Source organism: Mastacembelus armatus, chromosome 24 (assembly GCF_900324485.2).
Source record: "Mastacembelus armatus chromosome 24, fMasArm1.2, whole genome shotgun sequence".
Lineage (NCBI taxonomy): Eukaryota > Metazoa > Chordata > Actinopteri > Synbranchiformes > Mastacembelidae > Mastacembelus > Mastacembelus armatus.
In genome coordinates, this window is record NC_046656.1 from 10,738,208 (window position 1) to 10,762,323 (window position 24,116).

The following is a 24,116-nucleotide window of genomic DNA, read 5'->3' on the forward strand; positions in this document are numbered from 1 at the left end:
GCTTTTTGTTCCTGCCTCTCATCAATCAGCATCTGTAAAAGAAAGCACTGCAGGAGTCTCGACTTCCCCCCTGCTGATCCTCAGACCACCACCACTATCCTGGCTTTTTTAATTCACTCCTCTTTGTTTATATGCTCATACACTCCTTATCTACTCAATAGCCAAGTGTGTACAGAGTTAAGGGACGCTAACCAGTGTCTGTGTGAGTGTCAGTACAAAGAAAACCACTTTTAAAAAAAGCCTTGTACAAAAGAAAATCATATACAGTCCAATGTAATGATATCTGGTGGATATACTGTACAAGTGTATATAAGTGATCAAAACCACCAGGGTTAGGTTTTACTATGCTTCTTATAGAAGTCAGTTTAATGTATATCCTATTCTGTTTGTTAAAACAGTTTATTTCTCATGTTTGTGTTTATGAAAAATTAGATAAGGCATGGATTTTAAATGCATTAATGTGATTCACAGAACAGTTTTTGTTCAAAGTTGTATCACTGATGGCGATTTACCATCTCCCTCTCTAAGCTGTGTATCTCATTTACATGTCCAAGTGATGCGATGCAAATAAATGAAGTGCAAGTGATATTGTTGGTGTTATGTGTCATTTAAAAACAGAATACCTGCAGTGTAACTGTGCAATTCACATTCACTTATCACGTCTGCCAGCCACTGCTTTACATTCAGGGAAGAGTTTTTAACAGAGACACCAAAAGTAACAAGTAGTGAGTAGTGAGCACTGCTCTCTGCAGGGAGTCTGAATAATCCTCATCAACACACCAGGTACCTTTCCTGAACCACCTCTCCAGCCAAGGATATGTTAAATAACCTCTGGCCTCCAGCCGTGGGTCGACCTATTCTGATGCAATCCACATGACTGCTGATGGAGTCTGGCAGTGCATTGCTGTGACTGATTGCTGTGTTTGATTGTGCCTTTTTTTGAAAGAGTTAGAGAGTGGCATTCAGGGTCAGATTCACCGATGGACTTGGACTGAGCTGGAGCAAAATGAACATGGGGTCTGTGTATGCTAAACTGAGGGGTGCATGTGACAAGGAGACACATAAGTTACATCTGACAGGGCTTGCTCATAAAACACATTTTGTGCCTGACAGCTCTGCAGTGCATTTGTTCTGAGCTGGTCTGAATCACAGATGAGCAAGAAAATTAGAAACACACACTCAGCCAAATACATCAGCAATCTGTTTGCCATTAGTCAGTGTGCCTATGGCGGGGTTCTGTCTGAATGGCTGTTATCAGTGGGTTTAAATGAGACATCCTAAGTCCTGGCCTAATGACCCGTGTTCACAAAGTGTTGACTTGTTTACAACCTGTCTGATTGTCTGGCTTTGGTGTGTCTTGCCCCAACAGATTTTGTTGGAGCTATATTTCCCAGCAATTCATTTGGTGCAATATTGATAAAAAATATGCACATAATTACAAAAAATGGGACTAAGGTTTTAAATAAGATACCTTTTAAATATAGACAGGCATTTTTAGGCCTTCAGTTGTTCAGGTAGCCTAGTTCAAGTCACAGAAACATTATGAAATATGACCACTGTTAATAAAAAGGCTGAACCTGTTGGCATTGCTTAACACTGTGTGTTTTATCTGTGTTTTGAAGAAAGGTAAGGGATTTTCAGGTTTCTGTGAGGGCAGGTGAAGGTCAGGAGCACTATGGATGTCAACATGTTGATATGTGGCTGTGCTGGGTTAAGACAGGACACGAGACTCCTCTGACTGTCACATTTGAATGTCATGTCCTTTTTATGAGTCTTTTCTACTGAAGCAGTGTTATGTTTTTCCCATTCAATGACCAGACACAGATGCTTCGCAAAATCCTTTAATTTGATTCAAAAACGACTAAATATGGAAACTTTTATTAAACAGTAGTAAATGTGGTTATAGACACAGAAATGACACAAACAGAGGCACTCACACACACTGTGCAGTCATAGTACAATCATTGAGCAATCGCAAAGGCCATGTTGGACAGGTTTTAGGTTCCCAGGAGTTCAGTGAATTGTTCCTTCTCCTCCTTCTGCTCTTTTTCTTTTCTTATGGTTAGTCATCTATTTTTCTCATCTCCACACCGAGGGCTGGTCCTCCTCTCAGGATCTCCTGCTTAGAGTAATTGTGTCAGAAGCAGTCAACCAGCTCTTCCTCTGGCTCTGGGCCAGTTTCACTCTCGCCGGGTTTCAGTGTAATCGAAGTTTGGCAATGACGCCTGGGAATCAGCAGGTGCACCAACAGGTCTGCCTGGATGCGGACAAAGCCTATTGGCTCACTAGTGTTACTCGGTCATACAAATTGACAGTTTGAACAGTTACGCTTTGGGGAAGACTTGGCATTGCTACCAGTATCTCTTTCACACAAGCAAAAGGAAAAAAAAAGAAAAACAAAAACAACAAAAATCCTGTTGTGACTTTTAGCATGTATTATTTGTGTGTACGTGTGCTTCTTGTGAATTTGTGTGTGTAACATTATTTGGTGACACTGGATAAAATTAAGGAAGCAATTACAAAACAAAAACTTGTATTATCATTATAAAGCATTTGATTTGCATACTATTTCCCTGTTTCACATGCAGTTCACTTGCAGTGTTAGTTTGCGTAGGTAAAGGAAACCTGCAGGTCACATTAAATGCACAGGTTTGTTGACTGAAAAAAAAAAAAACGCCCATGATTTCTGTCAAAACATAAACTGTCAGTTTCGATGCCGCGCGGGGCCAGTGAGAATTGTCCCAGTTCCTGAGTGTGGCTGCGCCTGCAGGCAGCAACAATTATTTCTGTCCCACAGTCAGCAGCTTTAGTTCGCCTCCACGAATCTGCTCGGCTTGTCATACATGCAGTTGAGTAATACACAAGATGGCTGATATGCAAACAAGCTCCAACACTTGCAAACAAAGTCCAGACCCATGGATCAACACAAGCCCTTGCTCATTTTGCATTACGATATGCATTACGTCTCAGAAATTAAAATACACTAGGCCCTTCGATGCATTTTCAAGTGCGATTCCTTTTGCTGTATCTTGCCACTTTTATCTTAATCTGCAGTCATCAAGGCACATGATGACTGCAGAGTGACCCACAGTGACAACATACATGATCAAAGTAGAGTAGAGCTGAAGTGCATGCAGCTTTGCAGATGAGACAGCTGAAGAGTCCATTTCACACTCGCAGAATGATGAGGTGTTTAGCACTTCAAACAGGCCTCATTGTCCTGCTGATGACCTGCAGGATGGCTCAGGACACTAAGCTGTGAGAAAGCAGTGTGCTAATGGTGTAAAAAGAGACGATTGGTGTGTGGTGTAAAGCTGTTTTTATACGTTTTCACTGAATCCACAGACCACAGGCAATTATTCGTTGATTAATTTCAAAGAACTGGCAATGCAAACACAACCAATACAAAGAACTAATACAGTTCTAATACTGTACTATTATACACTGTAGATGGTGAAGAATCAGTACAGCAAATAAGCAGTACACAATACTAGAAATTCTTAGTAAGAATATTTTCATATTCAAAACTAATGTTTGCAGATATGTGTGTGTGTGTGTTACAAATTATCAGTATATATGTTCTTCTTGTGCGTTCGCTCTAATAGCTACTACAAATGTCATTAGTGCAAACAAAAAAATCTTTAGATTTTGATTGTATATTTGTGTATCATCATATATTATTCGCATGCTGCTTTCTTTACATATAGCACACCAAAAAGAGTACCATTCTGTAAACACTTCTGGGAAAAGATATTGTAAAATCTTCATTCTGGTGTTTACTGTGAAATCAAGTATAGCCCACACTATGTCCAGGTTTGCTTCTCTGAGGAAAAAACTGTCTGAGTGATTTTTTGCTCACTAAAGGTGTCACAATCTTATCAATACACTGTCCTCTGTACAGGACACATCTTTCAACCCATTCTGTTGTCGATCACCAGTGAACCGCTGTATTATCTTTCCAGTGCCCAGAATAGGAGCGATCTCTTCCGTCTGATTTGAATTACAAGAAGTCAGTAGGTATCTGTTGTGAGAAATGCTGAATGGCCTGGTCGGGGGCTGTGGGGAGTGAGACAACAGTCATTACCAAGTGTGAGATGCACATTGGCTGTGGATTCAAACAATTCCTGCCAAAATTCTGTTTATCAAGCTCCATCTTAACGTGAGGTTGGACCCTGGACTTGTCAGTTTTTGACTCCTGGTTTTGAAAAGTGACAGTTAGCCATATTTAGGAGGGAACACCGACTCTTGTTTGCATATGAGAGGTGTCTCATTTGATTGGATGTGAGACTCTACATTGGGTGTGTCCATGTCTGGGAATCAAGGGGGTGAGGTGTTCTCACACTGGCATTGGGGGATGAGGAAGGCAGGGCGGGGGTGTTGTGACATCTTCACATGGTGACAGTGAAGCAAGTGAGGGCATGGTGCAAGTCCACACAACCCATGTTGTCCCATATTACCCACCCCGACACATGTGTATGTACACACACACACGTGCACTCACATAGGGGCACGAATGTACACAGTGTACAGTTACATGAAATATAAGAACAGGAATATAGGACAGGCGTGCATATTGGTAAAAAGTACACAGTCACTTACACACACTTTTCCAGGGACTATTGACTATTTGCCAACACATGATGCAGTCTAATTGGTTAATGACAATAGATATTGTGTGTTTCAGTCAGCTCTGTGAGAGAGTGATAAGGTGTGTTTAGACATGTTCAGTAGAGAGTGACTTGTTGCTGTCCGGTTACTCACAGCACAGTAAATCAGCTTACTCAGGCTGTTTGTGTCACCAGCATCGAAGGAGGAAAAGGGATAGATTTACTTTCACAATAATCACTACATGACCAGACTGCTCCGTGTTAAAAAAGACAATGATCCACTGTAGTTAAAGAACTGGACCAGTGAGCTGCTCCACCCATAATGAATTTATTTTTTACATCAAAAACTTGATGAAAAAAGTAGCGAAGTGTGCTTAAAGTAATCTTAAATGGACTTTTCTGGCTATGATGTGTCCTAAAACCGTGTTGCAATCTGGTTTTAAAAATGTTATAGAGATGTATGTTTTATGAAAAATGTAAAGAATAAAAAAACCCTCAATCTAGAAAACTGTGAAAATGAGTTGAATCTAGTTGAGATTTTCTTCTCACATTGGTAGATTCTGTTTAAGTACTCCATCCCACACTACAGCGACTTTACTTCTGTTTGTATAAAAAAAATAATTAGCAGGATATAAGTGATGTAACATGGGCTTGTTGGTCACAGCTGTTTACCTCAGGAAAACAAGAACAGGCTTAATCTGTGATTAGGAAACGCAGCAGCAGCACTACTCAGCCGAAGCCTTAAAAGATTTCTTTTTTATCATGCTTATTTAGTGTTCCACAAATTTGATAGCAGAGACTTTACGATACAGGATTTCCACTCTAATGAGACCTCAAAAGTGTTTTGGGACAGTACAGATGTGTCACATATTCATGACATAACAAGAAACTTCCCGTGGGGCTTTTCAGGAATCAGGATCATGACACACAGGATGAGCCTCTTGATATCTATGATGATAGTTTTGATGTCATGATAGGAATACAGCCATCCCAGTAGTGATGCTCCTTGTTCACTAAATCCTCTTTGCTCCATGTGATGTCATTTTGCATGTGAAGGCCATGCCAGTGGTATGTGCTAACCATGGGGGTACTTTTGAACAAGCGACACCACGGCTTTAGAATTTCTGCAATAGCTGATTACAGAACAGACATGCTTGTCCCTGAGACACATATCTGTGCATGCCTATCTATTATCAGACATGAAGGAAACGGCCCTGGCATTACATCAGTGTTGTTCAAGATTTTAGTGTTGGAACGATTCACTGAGCTTGTTTGCGGTCTGCTTCTTCTGAGTGGTTTGTTATGGAAAATAATAAAACTAAACAAACACTCTGTGAATTAGAAGACCCGCTCTAGAGCCACATATGTTTATTAATGGGCCTTTTAAAATTTATTGCCTTTAAAGTTTTATGCAAACCACATTATTTCTGACTCAATCACTGGTCACAGACAATGCGGCACCACTGAAACTGAAGAAACCAAGGAGCTGTCATCACACAGCAGTGGTATATGAGTGATATGGGAGTGGGAATAGAACAATACATCGGGGAAAGACACTCACAATAACAGGTCATTCAAATCATTTAAGTCCAGGTCAATACAAGAATCATCAAAAATGGTCAGGGGTTTTGAATACGGCAACTGCACATACACACGACAATGGCTTGCTACTTTTCTTTAGAGACAAAGAAAACGGATGTGTGTTTGCAGGTAGTTCTCTGCTGTCAGCTCCCCAGACAGACCTGTAGAGCAGGCTTCACGCTCTCTTATCTGCTGCCAGCTGGTCTGACAAGACATTTGTCTCACTTACCTCACATCGACCACGTGACGCCGTGAGAGCGTGGCCCCAGGAGAGCCAGTTTAATTTGTTCCACTGTAGTTTTTAAAAAAATGATTTGCATTTAAACTGACTGGAAGATTAGAAAACTCACACGGAGGGAGCTGGGTTGTCACCAAGCTAGAGACTCAAGAGTTTAAAGTTTGACTGAGCAGCAACAGCAGCAGCAGGACGACTGGATGAGGCGGTAAATGCTTGGGTAAATACATTTTGGCAGCCTCAACACGGTGATTCAACAATGTCTCCTGTCACAGGACACAAGAAGAAAAGCCCTGGACTTTCCTCTCCAGAGGGAAACAGGTTTCTGAGCAAAGAGAAGAACAAGTCTGCCCTGATGAGAGGAACAGTTAATCACTATGGTGGCAGATGTCAAAGCAGTGTGTCCTGCCTTTATGCATTATAGCTGACACAAATATCCAACTCTCTCTCAACATATATTAATATATAGTTAAATTAACCGGAAATGTATTTTTGTTTTAAAGTTGTTTATCATATAAATATTTGGGAAGTTTCAGAACTACCCAACATTGCTGATCTCAAAACAGGGGCTTGTTTCTGCAATGGCACCCAGCAGCCAGGCAAGGTAACCTTCACTCTGCAGCTCAATCTTATCTGTGAACACAATTTAGTGTGGAGGAGGCTGAGCACCGCTGACCATGAACGGATTCTGTTTTCTTGAGTTTGCACGTCTGTTATTACCAGTGTATGTGACACTTTGCATATTTTTAAAAACACGTCCTCAGAGTTAGCATTTTCTTTCAGTCATTAGGTTGAACTGGCCTCTCACTGCTGGATTTGGATGTGTTTGTACAAACAGGTTATTAGGTATATTTTGAGCATTAAGGAGAATGCAATAAAGTTCTGCATTACGAGTCCCCAAGGTAAAGTCTGATAACAAACAGTCAAGGTAAACTGATAGGAAAACACACATTATTATCAGCACACAAATGCCCAAAGGAAAAAAGAATTTTCCTTCACTACCTTAAATGCTTGTGAAGAGTAAAATACTCAGTGGAGGAAAAATAAGCAGCAGGGGAAAATGTAAATACATGTTCTGCAGGAAGACGCCTATAAACACACTGTGCATGTGCAGCTGGTAAAACTCCCTCTGACATTACCGGTAAGACAGGGAGGGTTGTTTCTTTTTTTTTTTTTTTTTGAGATTCAAATCCAAACTGACATCAAGTTACACCTGCCTGTATGGACTGGTAGGAAAGGAAGAGTGCATAAACTGACACGTCTCAAACAATACCATGACGCTTTCTTCCTTTGGCACTTGACAGCCAGAAACTCAATACAGACAAATGACAATACAAATACACAATGAAGAATCATGGCATTATATGAAAACAGTTTCCATTGGGTCATCTGCCAACAAGCATTGGCAAACTATTGCTTTTTTTACAGATTATTGATATGTATAAAATCCACTGTTATATCTATTTTTTGTTGGACTTATTGTTTCCAATGACTTTAAGGATTAGTTCTGCTTTTTGGAAATGGGCTATGCACTTTACATGTAGCTGGAGCTAGCTTTTGGTTAACTTAGCTTAGCATTAAGACTGGAAATAGGTCAACAACTAGCCTGGCTCTGTGGGAAAGTAAAAAGAGATGATTCCAGTCTAACTCATCCATTTTACAAAATGATGAACAGTTCCTTTAACTTACCTCACAACATCTGAGTTTATCATTCTTGTTTTCATGTTTGTGCAGATATTAATGTGTGTGTGTGTGTGCACTACAGGTGGTAAAGAGGCAACTCCCTATCTCAGTGGGGCTCCGACCCTTCCTCTCTCCCTGAACCATGAAGTTCCTACACAAACACTGCAGCCATGCTAATAGAGAACAACATAAGTTTTATAAAGCACAGATTTAATGAAAACCAGCAGTAACAGCGAAGGCATCAAGAGTTCAGTATTTACTGCATTTACAGGGAAGTATTTTGAAGTACCAAACATCCAAAGGAATACTATAAATGAACCACAAACATTAATGTGCAATTACAGCCCTATAATAAACAGAGCTAATTAACAGTCCACACCTCTGGCTGAGGAAAGCTTCACTGTGCTTTTGTCCTGACAAACCTCTACCCCACCTATGATTTACACATAGGGGGGGTTGCTGGTTTATGAGACCGATCCAGAAGCCCTGAGGTGTTACTCTGTCACCCCCAGGTTTTCTCCTCTGCCTGGTTCCTAGCTGCTTCGCACCTCCAGGAGGTACCATTATCCTGTCAGAGGGCCACTCTTCACAGCAGCGTAACACTTCGTTCTGTGAAAATCACACACTGCTGCTTGTTTTGTTGGCCTGTGGAGTATAGAGTTCCCACACAGCTCTGACTGTAAGCTGCAGATGGTCATCGAGAATAAGAATAGCTGGAAAAAACCAGGCCTGGAGGGGAAAAACAGGCGGAGTTTGAGCTGTAGGCAACAGAGACCCATTAAACTATTAATCAAATTGTTATAAATTATTTATACCCCAAAGCATTATGTGGGCCAATGCTTTCTCAATGCTTCCCCCCTGGTTAAAATAAATAAATAAATAAAACACTGATAAAAATTCAATCGTTGACATGGTTTATATCTATGTAGTACTTCGTCTAAACAAAGTAATTCACAGTAAACACTCTATACATACTCTCTGTACCTGACTCAGTTCTGTTAAGTTTCTTTGCTTCGGTTTAATCCAAAAGTACTTGACATTTACATTAACTGTGAAATAAAAAATAAAGTTGAGAGCTAATTTCAGAAATGTAGAGCTTGCATCATGATTTTCATAGTGGGACAATGCTGTTGTGTCACTACAGAAAGTTGGGACTGAAAAAGTAGTGTCAGGTCAGCATTGTGTTCTTAAACATTTTATTGTGAAAATTTATTAAGGGGTAAGGCCTCTCAAAAAGGCATGTTATTGTCATTTGTCGACTACAAAACAAGGTTCTGACATTGTTCCTACACACTGCCACTATCATCTGTGAGTGACCTTGAGTAACATCTGAAAACAGGTCTGGTGATATAAACAGTCAACACACAACCGAGGTAAACGTGACAAACTACCTCCAAGAGATGAAGGTTATGAGGAAGTGAATATATATTTGAGGAAGGAAGTGTGGACATTTATTTATAAAAATGTACTGTGTACATAGTATATATATATATATCACCACAAATGTAAACATCTCCTTTCACGTGTCCTTTTTAAAGCTTTCTGTGAAAATTCAAAACCATTTATAACAGTGAAAAAACTAGAACATATTTTCTGTAAATCTGAACTAGTCATTCACAAATCTAATTTCCAAAAACCTGATTAAAACTGTCTCAAGTTAGTGTAGGTGTGATGCTGCCCCCTACTGGGAAAGAAAGGTAAAGCGCCTCAAAAACACCATCTCTTAGTGATAGCAAGTAATTAGGGAACATTCATTTTTAATGCATTTTATCAAATTTATTTTATCAAACATGTTATATTATGTATTATAAATATACAGACACTGGCATAATTAGTGAATTTAAAACTACATTCTTAAATACCTAATAAATATTTCTTATCTTTTAATAACATGTCAGTTAAAAGGTTTGACTGCAGATTTAAATAAGTTGTCAAAGACAAGTGAAGACATTCAAGTAAAAAGCAGAACAAATTACAAAATAAAGTAATTAATACACAAATATTGGTGTAAAATGTGGCAACATTATCTTTGTATTCAACTAATTACATTTACCTCATGTCTCTGTATTTCAGGTGAAAAATATGCTGTACAACAATAAAGACATGAAAAATACACCAGACCAGAAACATGACTGATGTGTGACTTGTGTGTCATCGGCACTTTGAAAGAATCTCCTGACAGCTTTTGTAAACCTTCACCAAGCAGTTGAGACGTGGTTTTGAACTCTGAAAGACGAAACAGAAACATGTTACTGTGAACAACGCTGTGTCAATCACAAGCTTTTATACAAGAGGTTCACCAGAAACAGAACACAGAAACTAATCTGTGTAACTCAAGTGTCTTTCTGAGATATGGGTTCACTTTGCTCATCCTCACCTGAAACAGTGGCACAACACTTGACACTTCATTAGGTTCTGAGGGGTCCTTCAACAGTACACAGAGGTAGTAGATGATCTGATGCTGAAATAAATGCATTACACACAAACTGAACAGCAGTATCTACAATGATGGTACAAATGAGGTAAAAACAGGCCTAAATCTTCTTATTCACCATGTAAATGGCTTCATTGATGACAATGTCCTTGATCTTGCTCATCTCAATGAACGTGGTGGTCTCGCGGCCTGAGGCGTAGCTGGAGGACAGCTGAATGCCCAGGGAGCCAATGACGAGCAGGGACTCCTGGTCTACTTTCACAAAGTGGATGTGAAGCACCATGCCGAGCAGGGTGACGAGTATAGCACTGGACAGAACAGCCGTGTTCTACAGGAGAGGGAAAGGCATTTATGTGCAAGTCTTGTTGTGGACATGTGGAGTCAAATGTATTGACATTGATAGAGCACATTTAAAAACAGACTCTGACCAAAGAAAGAAAATAAATGTTGCCCTTCAGGTCTGGTTAAATACAAAAAGAATCATTTTATTTTGAAGAGGTGTGACTCCTTTTAAATAAACAAAACGCAACAAATGTGAATGTGAATTACGACTTTATGGTTTTGTCAGTGAGTAAGTAATGTGGTGTGTATCATATGGTCAAGACGATAAAGCCTTTTAAACTGCACAACGTTAATGCCTGTCTGTCTCACCTCAGTGAAGAAGAACACGGAGTATGCCAGCAGCCAAACACAGCAGGTGTACACCATCACCTTGGCGACGGACACTTTTGGGGAGCTGACGGTGAACTCCCTGCACAAACTAGAGTGACTCTGACAACCCAGAGATATGGCTTTGCCACTGATGTCCGTGAAGGTTTCATCTTCCATCATGAACAGGTAGGTTAGCTTTAATGAGCTAACGCTGGGCTCCGACAGCCAAGGTCAGCGGCTAATGACGACCAGCAGCGGTGTTTTTTTCCTCAGCGCAGTGAAAAGGAAATTATTCGTGTATAAATATTATATATCTGTTTACTGAACACACAACACCACTTTGTTCTTTTTAAACAAGATGAAAAACTAAAAAGAAAGGGGGAAAAAACACACCGACTATTCAGAGGACAAGAGTAACTTGATTGGTGCCACATTCAAACGTCACACTGGGTGCACTCGTTATAGACACCACAGTGTCCCGGCAACATGTAAGCGAGGACAAGGTGGTTAACATACGTAAAGTGCAAAGGGAAAATGGCGGCGGCGAACAAAGCCCTCCATTAAATCCATCGTAATTGAAATGTTAACGAGAAAACACATATAATAAAATAATTGAGATTACCACGATACGTGCTAATGTCAGCTATATCTCCGTCCGCGTACGCAAGCTCCGGTGTACGACGGCGGAATTCAAAGTTCCCCATACATCAGCTGGAAGGTGCAAAGCATTATGGGCAGCTGGTAGGTCAGAAAGATTATAATTATTATGTTATTAGATTAGATTAGATTAATATGATTATCAGACTACTTTTAGACACCATGTGCGGAGCATAAACTGGTAAATCTACTAAAAACCCGAAGACGGCACTGATTTGGCGCTCGTTTTCTATGCAACGACCAACGCCTTCATTACCCAAAATGCATTGTGTTTTTTAAAATGACTTTTGACCTCTGGGTAAAAACAAGCCGATCAGCTGATGTAAACGCGACAACATCCACAGCGGTGTGCGGAAAAAACGGCCGAAGTCGCTTTAGCCAAGTGAACTGTGCGAGGCATGAGGTCGGGCAGTGGACGTGTCCGCTTTTAGGCAGGCAGCACTTTGGTCAAACAGCCAGCCGTCGTCCGTCGTGTGTCATTTTGGGAAGCTAAACAAAGCCTATGCCTATTTATTACAGCGTATTTGGGGTGATATAACGAGCTGCCGAGCTTCTTTAAATAGCAGCTATCGTCTTACTAAAAGTAGACAGGAGATGCAGGGGAGCTGGCTACTGGGCCAAAACCTAAAATAATTATTAGTGTGGACTAGTGTGTTTGAGATTGCTGCCTGGACTGGCTCTGCTACAGACTGGATGTCCTGACTGATGTTAAACTGTAATAAGGTACTCTAAGCTGACCTATAGTCTAGTATAGTGTTATAGACAGTATTGCACATGATTGATTTGACTGTCTAGAGGATTTGGTCATATCTGGTCATAGAGATTTGCTTAACCGTGCCTTAAAATTGTGTTCATCCTAGTCGTTCTCAGTAATACATTGTCAACACCAAGAGTATCTCCCTGACCTGTCAGGCTTGAGATGAGCGGTCAAGGTCCAGCTATAGATAAAGGAATGAACACAATCCTGGTCTGTCAAGAGAGCTACGCCTGTGGGGGTTCAGATGAGGCTGCGTTTGAATGTGATGAATGTGGTAGTCTGCAGTGTGCCCGCTGTGAGCTGGAGCTCCATCGCCAGGAGCGGATGAGGAATCACGACCGGGTCCGGATTGCACCAGGTCACGTTCCTTTCTGTGACTCTTGTAAAAATGAGAGCAGCTGCTCTGTCAATGGTGGACGGCTCAGAGCGGTGGTGCGCTGCCAGGGTTGTAAGGTCAACCTGTGTTTGGACTGCCAGAAACGTACCCACGGTGGAGCTAACAAGAGGAAGCACCCTCTGACACCATATCCACCTGCCAAATCTCCCCAGGAGAACAGTGTTGCTGCTGGGGAGTCGGAGATTGAGATCATGAAAGCCATGTTGGAGAAGGTGTGCAGCTTCCTTTTGGTGGACGAGAAGGAGGAGATGCAGGTAGATGCCTGAGCGCATGTTTCACTCTTTGGATAGCTTCATTAATGTGCTGTTATGGTGATGTGGCTGATGTTGTGTGGATTCTCAGGTGAAGGATGAGGAGGACTTCGTCAGCAGACTGGGCTGCAGGCCAGATGAGCTCCTCAAGGTTGTCTCTATCTTTGGAAACACAGGGGAGGGCAAGTCCCACACCCTCAACCATACATTTTTTCTTGGGAGAGAAGTGTTCAAGACCTCACCCACACAAGAGTCCTGCACCGTGGGTGTTTGGGCAGCTATGGACCCTGTGCACTGGGTTGTAGTCATTGACACAGAAGGACTACTCGGGGCTGGTACGGGATGAGTCATTTGCATAACATCATAAAACACACAAAGGTAGTAAATGGTTGTTTTTCAATATTCTCTTTTCACTGTCAACCAGGACCCAACCAGGGCCAGAGAACACGGCTGCTCCTTAAGGTTCTTGCGATATCTGATGTTGTCATCTACCGAACCCATGCTGACCGTCTCCATGACGATCTCTTCAAGTTTCTTGGCGATGCCTCAGATGCCTACATGAAACATTTCACCAGGGAGTTGAAAGCAACTACCACCCGCTGTGGTCTGGATGTCCCGTTGTCCACTCTGGGTCCTGCAGTGATCATATTCCATGAGACTGTCCACACCAAGCTGCTAGGATCAGGTACATCAAACTCATTTAGTCTTTCTGAGTTTCACTTAGAATGATTGTTCAGAGATAATCATGTAATCCTCTCCTTTACTCTGACTCGGTCTCTGCTTCTTCTTTGTATCTAGACAAACCATCTGAATCAGCCGAGCGGCTGCTGCAGGAGCGTTTCAGGAAACTGGGTCTATTTCCAGAAGCGTTCAGCTCCATCCAGTACCGTGGAACTCGGACCTACAACCCTCCCACAGACTTCAGTGGTTTGCTGCGCAGCCTGGAGCAGCAGCTGGATAACAACACCACCCGTTCACCGCGCTCTGCAAGTGTCATATTCAAGGCTTTGCAGGTAGTGATGCTTGACTGTTTAAAGTCTCACTACTGGACATTGTATCATGTGATGTAGAGAAAACCCATTTTCATGTATAGAGTGTAAAAATTGTTCACCATATGTTGATATTTTTGGGCTTCGGGCTCATATTGTAAAGCCAGGATGGCTTACAGGAAGCATAACAGACTCTGCTTTCCATCTCCTCGCTCTTGCCTTCAGGCCCTTAGTGAGCGCTTTAGCGGGGAGATTCCAGATGAGCACATGACCAGTAACTCCTTCTTTCCAGATGAGTACTTTACCTGCTCTTGCATCTGCCTCAGCTGTGGGTACGTGCCTGTCACTTATTTACCAAAGTAATCACAAAACGGTAGAAATGAGTAGACATTGCACATATGACAGAACGACGACTATGGGTCGTCAGATGTTTAAGCTGCAGGTTTAATTAAGGAGCATGTCACAGTGTACTACTGTGTTTCTCTATGGTTTGCACCCTGGACCTCTTAGTTTTTTTCTCAGTCTGAGTTTTGACTGTGTTGTGTGCCCGCACTTTCAGTTCAGGCTGTAAAAGAAGCATGAATCACCTAAAAGAAGGACAGGACCACGAGGCCAAACACCGTTGCCGCTACTCTGCACAATATGACAACCGCATCTACACGTGCAAGGCGAGTAAAGTCCCACAGTTTTACATGTGCACATGTTGAAATTGATACCTGATGACATTTTGAGTGTCTTTGATGAACTTCTCAGGCCTGCTACGAGGGAGGGAAGGAGGTAATAGTGGTTCCCAAAACGACTGCGTCATCTGACTCACCGTGGTTTGGCCTGGCCATCTACGCCTGGTCTGGGTGAGTCCAGCTGCTACAGAACCATTTGGAAACAGACTGGAAATTACTTTCTTGCTAGACCAAATAATTTAATACATCTCTGTTACAGAAAAAAACACTTAATAAACACTAAGTATGAAGCACCCACTTGTAAGATTGGAACAGAAAGTACTGTCATGAATGAAACACAATCTGTCTCAATACTGGAACAAATCTATTTGTCTTTGTGCAGGTATGTAATTGAGTGCCCCAACTGTGCAGTGATCTACAGAAGCAGACAGTATTGGTATGGAAACCAGGACCCAGTGGAAACAGTGGTCAGGACAGAGATCCAGCACATCTGGCCTGGGGTAAGGCCACAGTGGAACAGCCTAGATGAGATTCAGTGTAAACCAATTAAACAAGGATGCAAGCCAAGAACTCAAAGGTTTTAAGTTGAGTGAATGTTGTCATGTCCAATGTGAACAGGGCAGTTGGCTGCATGTACATACCCAGGAAAGTAATGCAAAATGTTATTTGAAATATTTTTTCATTATAACATGTTGCATACTTAGTTAAAATTGCTGATATTGAAGCATAAACATGTGTAAACAAGAGGAAATCTGTCACCTAATGTACACACTTGTGTCTTTATTCTGTCTTTATTTCAGTCTGATGGTTTTTTAAAAGACAACAACAATGCTGCTCAGAGGTTGCTAGATGGAGTGAAATACATTTCTCAGTCAGTGTCTGAACTCAGCGTGAAGCCTGCCAAAGCAGTCACCTCCTGGCTGACTGACCAGATTGCTCCCGCCTACTGGACACCCAACTCCCTCATCCTGGTACATGACCAGAACTCATACCACTGACACTGTTAATCTTAAAAGCAAGGAAGGAAACCATGGATGTCAGCATCTTTATACTTAACTTAAATAGTTTCTGGTTCTAACCCCAGATTGCACTTTGTCACTGATCTAGAGCAAATAAGGTTCTGCTGAGTCCATGCTGTCATTCATCTTCAAAAAATGTAACTTTGAAATTAGGAATACAACATGATGGCTCCTAGACTTGTGTCATCTCTCCTGTGTGTGATGTAGAAATGCCATAAATGTGAGGAAGAGTTCCAGCCCAATGACACCAAGCACCACTGCCGCGCCTGTGGAGAGGGTTTCTGTGATTCCTGCTCCTCAAAAACCCGACCGGTCCCTGAGAGAGGCTGGGGCCTCGCTCCTGTCCGAGTCTGCGATGCATGTTTCCACAACAGGGGAATTCCAACGGGTATGCAAATGACCGTCAGCCACTGTGTACTGACACACATAAATCCTTTTTAATGTGTGATGTGGTATCAGTTTCCGGTATCAGTTTCCTGGATGTGATTCTTAACAGTGTGGTAAGACGTGATGTGTGTATGTCTCTTGGTTGTAGAATTGCTGGATGCTGCCTTGGAGGAGGAGGGAGGCACCCTGATAGCCAGGAAGGTTGGGGAGGCTGTTCAGAACACTTTAGGTGCTGTAGTTGGTGCTATCGACATACCTCTGGGTGAGCATTACATCTGCCTACATTATCAGTACCATGAAGATAAAAATAAACTAGCAGCATGAGTTATAGTCTAACATACCTCGGGCATATTCTTTACATATTACTTCTTTTGCCATGTGACACACAGTATACATGCATTTTAATAGCCATGATGAAATAATATATTTTTAAACAATGGTAATGTTTGTCTTAAGACAGTACCAGATGCAAAAAAAGAATTACTTGTAATTCCTTTAAGAAGTCACGAGTTGTTGTAGCATTGGATACCCAGGCAGCACTGAGACGTGCCTTCTTTCCCAGGTCTTGTGAAGGACGCAGCTCGCCCAGCCTACTGGGTCCCAGATCAGGACATCCACTCCTGCTGCGAGTGCCATAGGGAGTTCACCCCCCGTCTCTCCATCCACCACTGTCGCGCATGTGGCCAGGGCGTGTGTGACGACTGCTCCCAGGAGCGACGCGCTGTGCCCTCCCGTGGCTGGGACCACCCGGTGAGGGTCTGCAACAGCTGCAACCAGAAACCTGGGGAGCTCTAGCAGGACCAAGAGCCAGACTGGGAAAACTGGAAGTGACAACATTTTGACTGGTTTGTTTTAGTGGCATTTTTTTATGGTTTCCACTGCACTGTCTGTGGCAGGTTGGATTCTTTTGTTTTATGCTGTCATCCACGTGTCACCTCAGCCCCTCAATGCCATCTCACTTTAATATATTTTACACTGTGAAGACAACCAGTCAGAGTGAAACTTGAATAACAAGAAGTGATAAATCTCAGATAGATGATGAAAGTAAGTATTGTCCATTGTGCTTGCTTACAACTGATGTCAGGTACTTCTATATGCCCTTTAGAGCCTTATACATTTGTAGTGATGTACTTACCCATACCCCTTTGATAATCCCTCCCAGTGTGAAACACAAGTATCACTAGCACTTTTTTAAGCCTGGGGAAATAAATAATTTAATAATAGAAGAATTTATTGATATTTAAGTGATCCCAGGTACACTTATATTCCCAAGATTGTTTCTGCAGGAGCCCTGGATGTAGCATTCAGGACTAGCTTTAACAATGGAACGTATTAGTGTTGTTTTCCTCCACTTCAGCCCTTGTAGCTTTAGCTTTTCTGCCACTCTTTGGCTTCTAGTGTATTACAGCATTGAAAAGCCAGTCATGTACTGATGCATTCCAACTTATAGAATTACTTACCTACTTACGTAAGTCCCTGATCCTTTGTTGGTTGTCTGTACATTGGAATGGGAAGATGTTAACAGAAGAGCCTTAAAAGAACTTTACATGTCGACTGTTTAAATTTTACACAGAATATACATATATAAGAAAAAAGGTTTAAATATGTACATTTTTAAATGGCCTCTTTTCTTTCTAAGATGTTATGATTACTCTGTTATCAGTACAAATCTGGCTGCAGTGGGCCGACACAGCAAAAGAAACTGCTTTTATAAGAGTGACTGGCTCACAGTAGTAACATAGGACAGAAAAGAGTTCAAACCATCTTTTTGAGGCTGGTTCCTCGAAAGAGGAGATAATTAGAAGAGTAATGCGTTACTCTGTCAACTCAGGCTGTGTAGCTAGTTAGCAAGGAGCTTCTAATGAGCTGCAGCACCAAGTGAGCAACATTTAAGGTAGCCTTTATTGTAACAAGACAGCACCTAACAATTATCTGATAAATGCAACATATGGGGCAGTCAGGCTTTCTGCCAAACGCCAAAGAATAGTGAGGACTGACTGTAACGAAGGTAACCTGGGATTTTTTTCAGGAACTGACTGGGAGAGTTGGTTTGATAATCATGTCAATAAATAAGCTGAAAACGAACTGACCTGAATCAAAGAACTGTCATCATCTCAGACAGATGTTCAATGAATACAGATATCACATGGAACAAATCAATACTTTCATGTTCATGTATGCTCATACAGTATGTATTAAACTGTAGAAACTGTGTGTGTGTGTGTGTGTGTGTGAGATTTAGGAACAGCTCAACAGATGGCTGTGGCACAATCACAAAAAGCTGTCACTCTACAGTACAAACAAATTCAGAACAAAAATATCCTGAATTACTTTAAAAATCAAGCTAAGTTATATCTTATGTAAGTGCACTTCTTAAATATTACAGTAAGCAATGCCTTAACTCTAGTAATTGTAGCACTTCAAGTTCAGTCAAAAATCATATTCCCCTGAGATTTAGACTAAATGTAAATTTTGATTTGATTTCAGAAACTGCATCATGTTGGCCAAACTTTCTCAATTATACAGCACCTAAAAGTTTTGGATATAACACCATTGCACCATTTGGCAAAAAAAGTTTTTTTTTTTTAGAAATCATTTGCAGCATTTTCAGCCTGCTGCTCTCCTACTTCCTGGTAGTCGGTGTTGTAGGGAAAGTAGTACAGGTCGTGCTTGACGGCCATGAGCAGGCCAGGGAGCCCCCTGCAGCCACCCAGATTGGAGGAGAAGACAACACTTGGGATCAGGTCATTTGCAGCTGGGTGGGGTGAAGGGATGGTTCTCAGTAGGTGACTGTCCTTTAGGCTCCACAACCTTGTGTAGCAATCCTGACCCACTTTGGTAAAGAACACAAAGCAGTCAGTCAGCTGAACAGTTAAACGCTTGGAAACCAAAACTGGCCCTCTGTAGTGAATTTACTGATGGAGATAGTTTTAATGTACCTGCCAACAAAAGCCCCTCGGGTTCATTGACGTGGATGGGAAGATATGCATGCTCATTATAGTGGCCTTTATACTCCTGCACTGGCTTTGTCACTCGCACATCCCACAGTTTGATCTGCACAAAAATGAAAGTTCAAAAAGTTAAAGTGATATACATGTGTTTTTAAATTTGACTTAAATCCTTTACCTTCATTTGAATTTAGGTAAATACAAGCCTACTGTTCATACTGAGCTGTTTGGGATAAAGATTTTAAAGTACAGTGCTGGCTTAAATGTCAAAAGCGACTGAGGTTGTTCAAACAACAGCCTCATACAATACCTACAGCTCAATTACAATCTTAGTTTTTCCTAATTATACCTTTCTTAAATACAGAATAAACAGTGTTGGCTATTAGTCTATCTGCTCATTTTTAAGAGTTGCTAAAACTTCTTGGTTCAGAACTGAGCACCTTTGTGTGGTGGCTGACAAATCTTTCCACTGAGGACATTAATTTCACCAACATATATTTAACATGTTAATTAAGTCAGAATCCAGTGTTTATAACAGGGTTCAAAATGTGACATGCTGTTTAAAACATCTCATCCAGGAACCTGACCTGGCCCAGCATGTCAGCAGCCAGCAGGTAGTTCTCATCCTGCAGGATGTGGATAGAGGTGATGGCTGATTCCTGACGGAAGCGGGAGGCTTTCCAGCTTTGATCTCTGCGGCCACGTTGTCGCAGGTCGATGCTGAAGATCTCTCCCGATCTGCAGCCGTTAAACAGCACAGGGACCTGGAATGGGGAGACCTTTATTCCTTTGCAGTTCAGTCAAAGAGAAATCTACACCAAAACACTTTTCCAGTGAACTCAGAAGCATTTCTATCATTTTGATGAAACAAATGACTCACCCTAAGGGCGAACCGCTGCGCCAAGACATCGCTACTGACGCTGTATGTCTGTGTTCGACCAGTCTCTGCATCTTTCATGATCACCCTCCGAGACAGGCCTGCCAGACACCCCAAAAAACATTATTTTAGATTTATAACTTTGTGGAGAGAATTTACAACAATTATCAATTAGGTTATTCTGTATGACTTTCAAACATAATACATTTATCTGTGACCTAAAGCAAATTCAAACCCTAAGTTGACCTGGCCTAAGATGTTTAGTTTTCTCTGCAAGACAATTTTAATTCTACTGATTCTATGATTTGATTCCATCGTAAGTTGCTGTAGTTTTGTAACTTCAATTTGAGACATTTAACACCAACCTATGTATGCCTCTACAGACGCCAGTGACTGTCACATATGAACTGACCTGTGCTGAAAGTCTTGTCAAACTGTGGGTTGAGACACCAAGCACAAGACCAGGCTGTGGAAATCTTAAAGCTACACAGCATCCCTGGTTGATCTGAGGGGAGGATAGGAGAAATTAAAGAGGAGAAATGGTAATAAGATGTAAAGCAGACAATGCAAAAATGAGATATGCTTTTTCTGATCACTATCATGCTGCAGATAAACTACTACTAACACAGCATGTCTGGCAAAACTACAAAATCAAAACCAAAGACTTGTGACAAAGTACCCTTCATCTGCCTTAATTACAATACCATTGAGGATTCTGATGAAATAGTCAAATAAAGTGGTAAACCTGTGAAAACTCTATATAATCTAACCTGGGTTGGAGTTACTGAAAAGGGAAGATGGAAGTAAACTGACACAGCCAGGGGTGTCTGCCATTCCTACCAGACACAACCTGTCAGATTATTTAAGGAAAATACAAAAGGGCCAGAAAAGCTGGGAAGACAGAGCTTGACAGAGAAGAAAAGAAAGCTTTCCTGACTGATTTAAAATACAGAGTTTCTCTTTCAAAACAAAAGCAACACTTGAAGTTAAAGACACCGTGAAGAAGGATACAACACATGAGAGTCTGGGTAGTTGACTGAAGCCCAGCAGATGGAATTCACCTGAAAAACATTTAATCAGAGCAGAGATCTTTGATTAAATCACTTAATTCTAACATTTTGATTTGTGGGAACAGACAAAACTCATCTTTCTAGAAAGATTCAATGTGTCTGAGACCAAAGTAACAGTAAAACTACAGCAGGTGTTTACATATACAGAATCACTGCTCCACGTCTCGCAAGAAGTCCCACCTTGCGGTTGGTGAAATAGAGGTTATCACACATCTCCACAGACAGAGAGCCCCGGCTGCTGCTGCTGAAATTCATGATGCCGTACTTGCAGCCTCCATGAGAGACATCGTTAACTGTAAACACGCGCTCGCATGCCGAGTCCCCCTGAGAAGAACGAGGATGATGGTAGTAACAAGCAAAAACTAGACAGACACATCAGCAAGGGAAAAAACAAACTTTGCTCTAAATTATGGAGGAAATGCTCGTCTACAGTATAAAGTTATGAATGAGCCCCAGGGTGTTCTGTGTGTCTGTGTTCTCACCACTATGATTCTAAAGTTGTCCGTGTTGGGGTTGCTGTTGTCTATGCTTTGGATCTCCAGTTTGTGGCGTCTCATTCCACTGACCTTCACCTCATGGATCATCCTGGGAGCACACATCAAATACAGTTATTTGCAGGTAATCCATTAAACCTGAATAATGCACTCACTACCTATCAGCTATATCACAATGTGAATCTATTTATTTATTTGTAGAAATTTTTGCACATAATAAGTATAAATAGTATTTTAGTTAGTGTAAGTGAATTAAACTCATATTATTAAGGATTACCATCATTATTAGTGGCCAACACTACTCTAAAGAAAACTCACTCCACACACATAAACGTCATCAGCATTAAAGTTATTGGTTGTTTTCTTAAATGTATTAGCTGTTGTTATTGAAACATATATGGGATACAAGGAGAACAGCTCAATGTCCATGTATGAATGTGGACACAACAGCGTGGTACAGTACCTACAGTAGGAGTTCTCCGGTAGAAGGCCAAGCTGTCTTTTATGCAGGAGCAGCGAAGTGTTCAATCCTGTTCTTGGTGCTTTCTATGAAGAGGAAACATCATCAAACAAGCATGACATGCATCCAGGATTACAGTCTGTTTGCATGTTGTAGGACATGGCTTATTCACAGCTGACATTGAGAAAAACTGATGTCATGATTTGTCTGTAATCATTTAAAAAGTATTTTCTTCTCCTGAAACAAAACAGGACACAGATCAACAGCTCGTTTCCACTAACAGTGAACTCTGTTGTATTTTCAGAGAAATCCCAAACTGTCATCTGTCTAAGCATTTTACCAGCATTTTACACACATTGCTCTCCTTTAAGGTTACATAATGTATAGTTGGAAATTTCAAAGAAAACACGGAGAAAGCTGGAGTTGATTTCTCCCAGAGCAAACCTACATTGCTTGACTTTTCATCCTGCTCAAGCATCTTGTTTCTCTGTTTCTCCCGTTCTTTCTCTTGCAGCTGCTCTTTGGTCAGTGGGTTACAGTTGTTGTGTCCTGGCAAGAGCCGGAAGTAGCGGTTTTTCTCTGGGTCAAAGTAGAAACCAGGCAACTCTGGCAACAAGAAAGTAGGTCAAATTAATTACGCACAACTTTTTTCTTGACTCCATCATTCAAATCAATGTCCAGTTTACTGTTGCAATACTGACAATTTATTTATGTGCAATAATAGCTTCATCTTTTAGATGAGTTTGGTGTCAACTTCTGATTTGATCCAGCAGCAGAGAGGATCCCACCAAATGATTCTGCACCTGCAATTCCTGTTTATTTGAATAGAGAATTAATGGGTGTCTGGTACTGACCTGGGGCAGCACTGCTGGTCTTGGAGGTGGAGGGAGGGGAGGAAGAGGAAGAAGAGGAGGAGGAGTAGGAGGATGAGGATGAGGCAGACTCGTTATCACGTCTCCTCTGGGACTGAGATGGTCTATATGATGGGTCTGCTTCTCCATGACCATGCCTGTGAATAAACGCTCTATATTAATATAGACATGAATAGCAGTTTCTGTGCGGTCTGTGCTGGACAGCATGGACTAAAGCACATATCACATTCATCCTTTGAACCAAGTACCGCAAAGTAAACATACCACTGTCTGTTCCGTGTCGATCTTTGCCGAGTGGCTCTGTGCCATTCCTGTCGCCGGTGCGATCGCTGCCCTTCTCGACAGTCCCACTTCTTCATCCCTGCTGTTTGAGTCCCAAAATAATGATCCTCAAAACGAAGTTGTGTCTCACTCACTCCTGTCTGACACTTTGCGAAGCTAGTATGGGAAGCGTGTTTACGTGTTAGCTAGCTATGTTAGCATGCTGTTGTCGTTAGCGCTACGCAGCTTTCTCCGCTTTTATATTGACAAAAGACGTAAAAAAACCCTTTTATGTTTTTTATATTCTTGTTAAACTGACTTTACAGTTTAAAAACCCCATGAGCTAGCTACTGTACAGTACGCTCCTGCCATATTGTCCCGCCTCCAGCTGTCATTCATTGGTCGACAGAGAATGACGTTGCAGGCCTTCATTGGTTGTTTTGTTTTCCTAATGACCGTATCCATTTCACGATAACAGAAACTAATTTATTTTAATGGAATTGACGGACAATAGTCAGAAAATGCTCAGACTACTCGACTTTTTATTTTATTTTTCTCCTTATTCATCTTGAGTAATTCATCATAAACTGATATTTTACTTATATCTAAACAGAGCCATCAGAACTAATAATCCAACCGAAACTGTAGGCGGGCTGTGTTGTATGATATCAATTAAAGCTAGATCTCTTTTATTTCGTGACATCATTACAATATAACGACTGGGACATTGATTTTGACAGATTTCTCTGAAGCCACGCCTAAAAGTCTTGATCCTGGTGGTGTATTGGTAGCGAGTACAGTGCCCA

General features: G+C 41.4%; 3 protein-coding genes across 6 annotated transcripts; 1 reads left to right on the top strand and 2 right to left on the bottom strand.

Annotated features, from left to right (window-relative positions):
• Positions 1 to 9,625: 9,625 nt before the first annotated feature.
• On the bottom strand, positions 9,626 to 11,912 carry pigh (phosphatidylinositol glycan anchor biosynthesis, class H). The gene is made up of 4 exons (XM_026318754.2): positions 11,192 to 11,912; positions 10,659 to 10,868; positions 10,484 to 10,567; positions 9,626 to 10,332 (listed from the first exon to the last, which is right to left on the bottom strand). Exons 1-4 carry the CDS (start codon positions 11,369 to 11,371, stop codon positions 10,258 to 10,260), a joined length of 549 nt encoding a protein of 182 aa, XP_026174539.1. The 5' UTR covers positions 11,372 to 11,912; the 3' UTR covers positions 9,626 to 10,257.
• A 219-nt stretch (positions 11,913 to 12,131) lies between these two features.
• On the top strand, positions 12,132 to 18,540 carry zfyve1 (zinc finger, FYVE domain containing 1). 2 transcript variants are annotated; one of them, XM_026318537.2, is made up of 13 exons: positions 12,132 to 12,571; positions 12,709 to 13,256; positions 13,345 to 13,588; positions 13,678 to 13,938; positions 14,052 to 14,266; positions 14,468 to 14,574; positions 14,802 to 14,910; positions 14,996 to 15,093; positions 15,305 to 15,422; positions 15,723 to 15,893; positions 16,149 to 16,329; positions 16,477 to 16,590; positions 16,891 to 18,540. In XM_026318537.2, the coding sequence occupies exons 2-13, from the start codon at positions 12,768 to 12,770 to the stop codon at positions 17,121 to 17,123; spliced, it is 2,340 nt and encodes a 779-aa protein (XP_026174322.1). In that variant the 5' UTR covers positions 12,132 to 12,571; positions 12,709 to 12,767; the 3' UTR covers positions 17,124 to 18,540. The 2 variants fall into 2 exon arrangements, with proteins under 2 accessions (XP_026174322.1, XP_026174320.1); XM_026318535.2 differs by having other exon boundaries at positions 12,132 to 13,256.
• Positions 18,212 to 23,766, bottom strand: wdr21 (WD repeat domain 21). Of its 3 annotated transcripts, none has more exons than XM_026318539.1 (13): positions 23,356 to 23,766; positions 23,032 to 23,186; positions 22,626 to 22,783; positions 22,181 to 22,263; positions 21,706 to 21,808; positions 21,404 to 21,547; positions 21,165 to 21,214; positions 20,924 to 21,003; positions 20,566 to 20,658; positions 20,157 to 20,254; positions 19,864 to 20,040; positions 19,268 to 19,382; positions 18,212 to 19,161 (listed from the first exon to the last, which is right to left on the bottom strand). In XM_026318539.1, the coding sequence occupies exons 1-13, from the start codon at positions 23,406 to 23,408 to the stop codon at positions 18,914 to 18,916; spliced, it is 1,557 nt and encodes a 518-aa protein (XP_026174324.1). In that variant the 5' UTR covers positions 23,409 to 23,766; the 3' UTR covers positions 18,212 to 18,913. The 3 variants fall into 3 exon arrangements, with proteins under 3 accessions (XP_026174324.1, XP_026174323.1, XP_026174325.1); XM_026318538.1 differs by having other exon boundaries at positions 23,314 to 23,761; XM_026318540.1 differs by lacking the exons at positions 23,032 to 23,186; positions 23,356 to 23,766 and having other exon boundaries at positions 22,185 to 22,263; positions 22,626 to 22,678.
• Between the last annotated feature and the right edge of the window lie 350 nt (positions 23,767 to 24,116).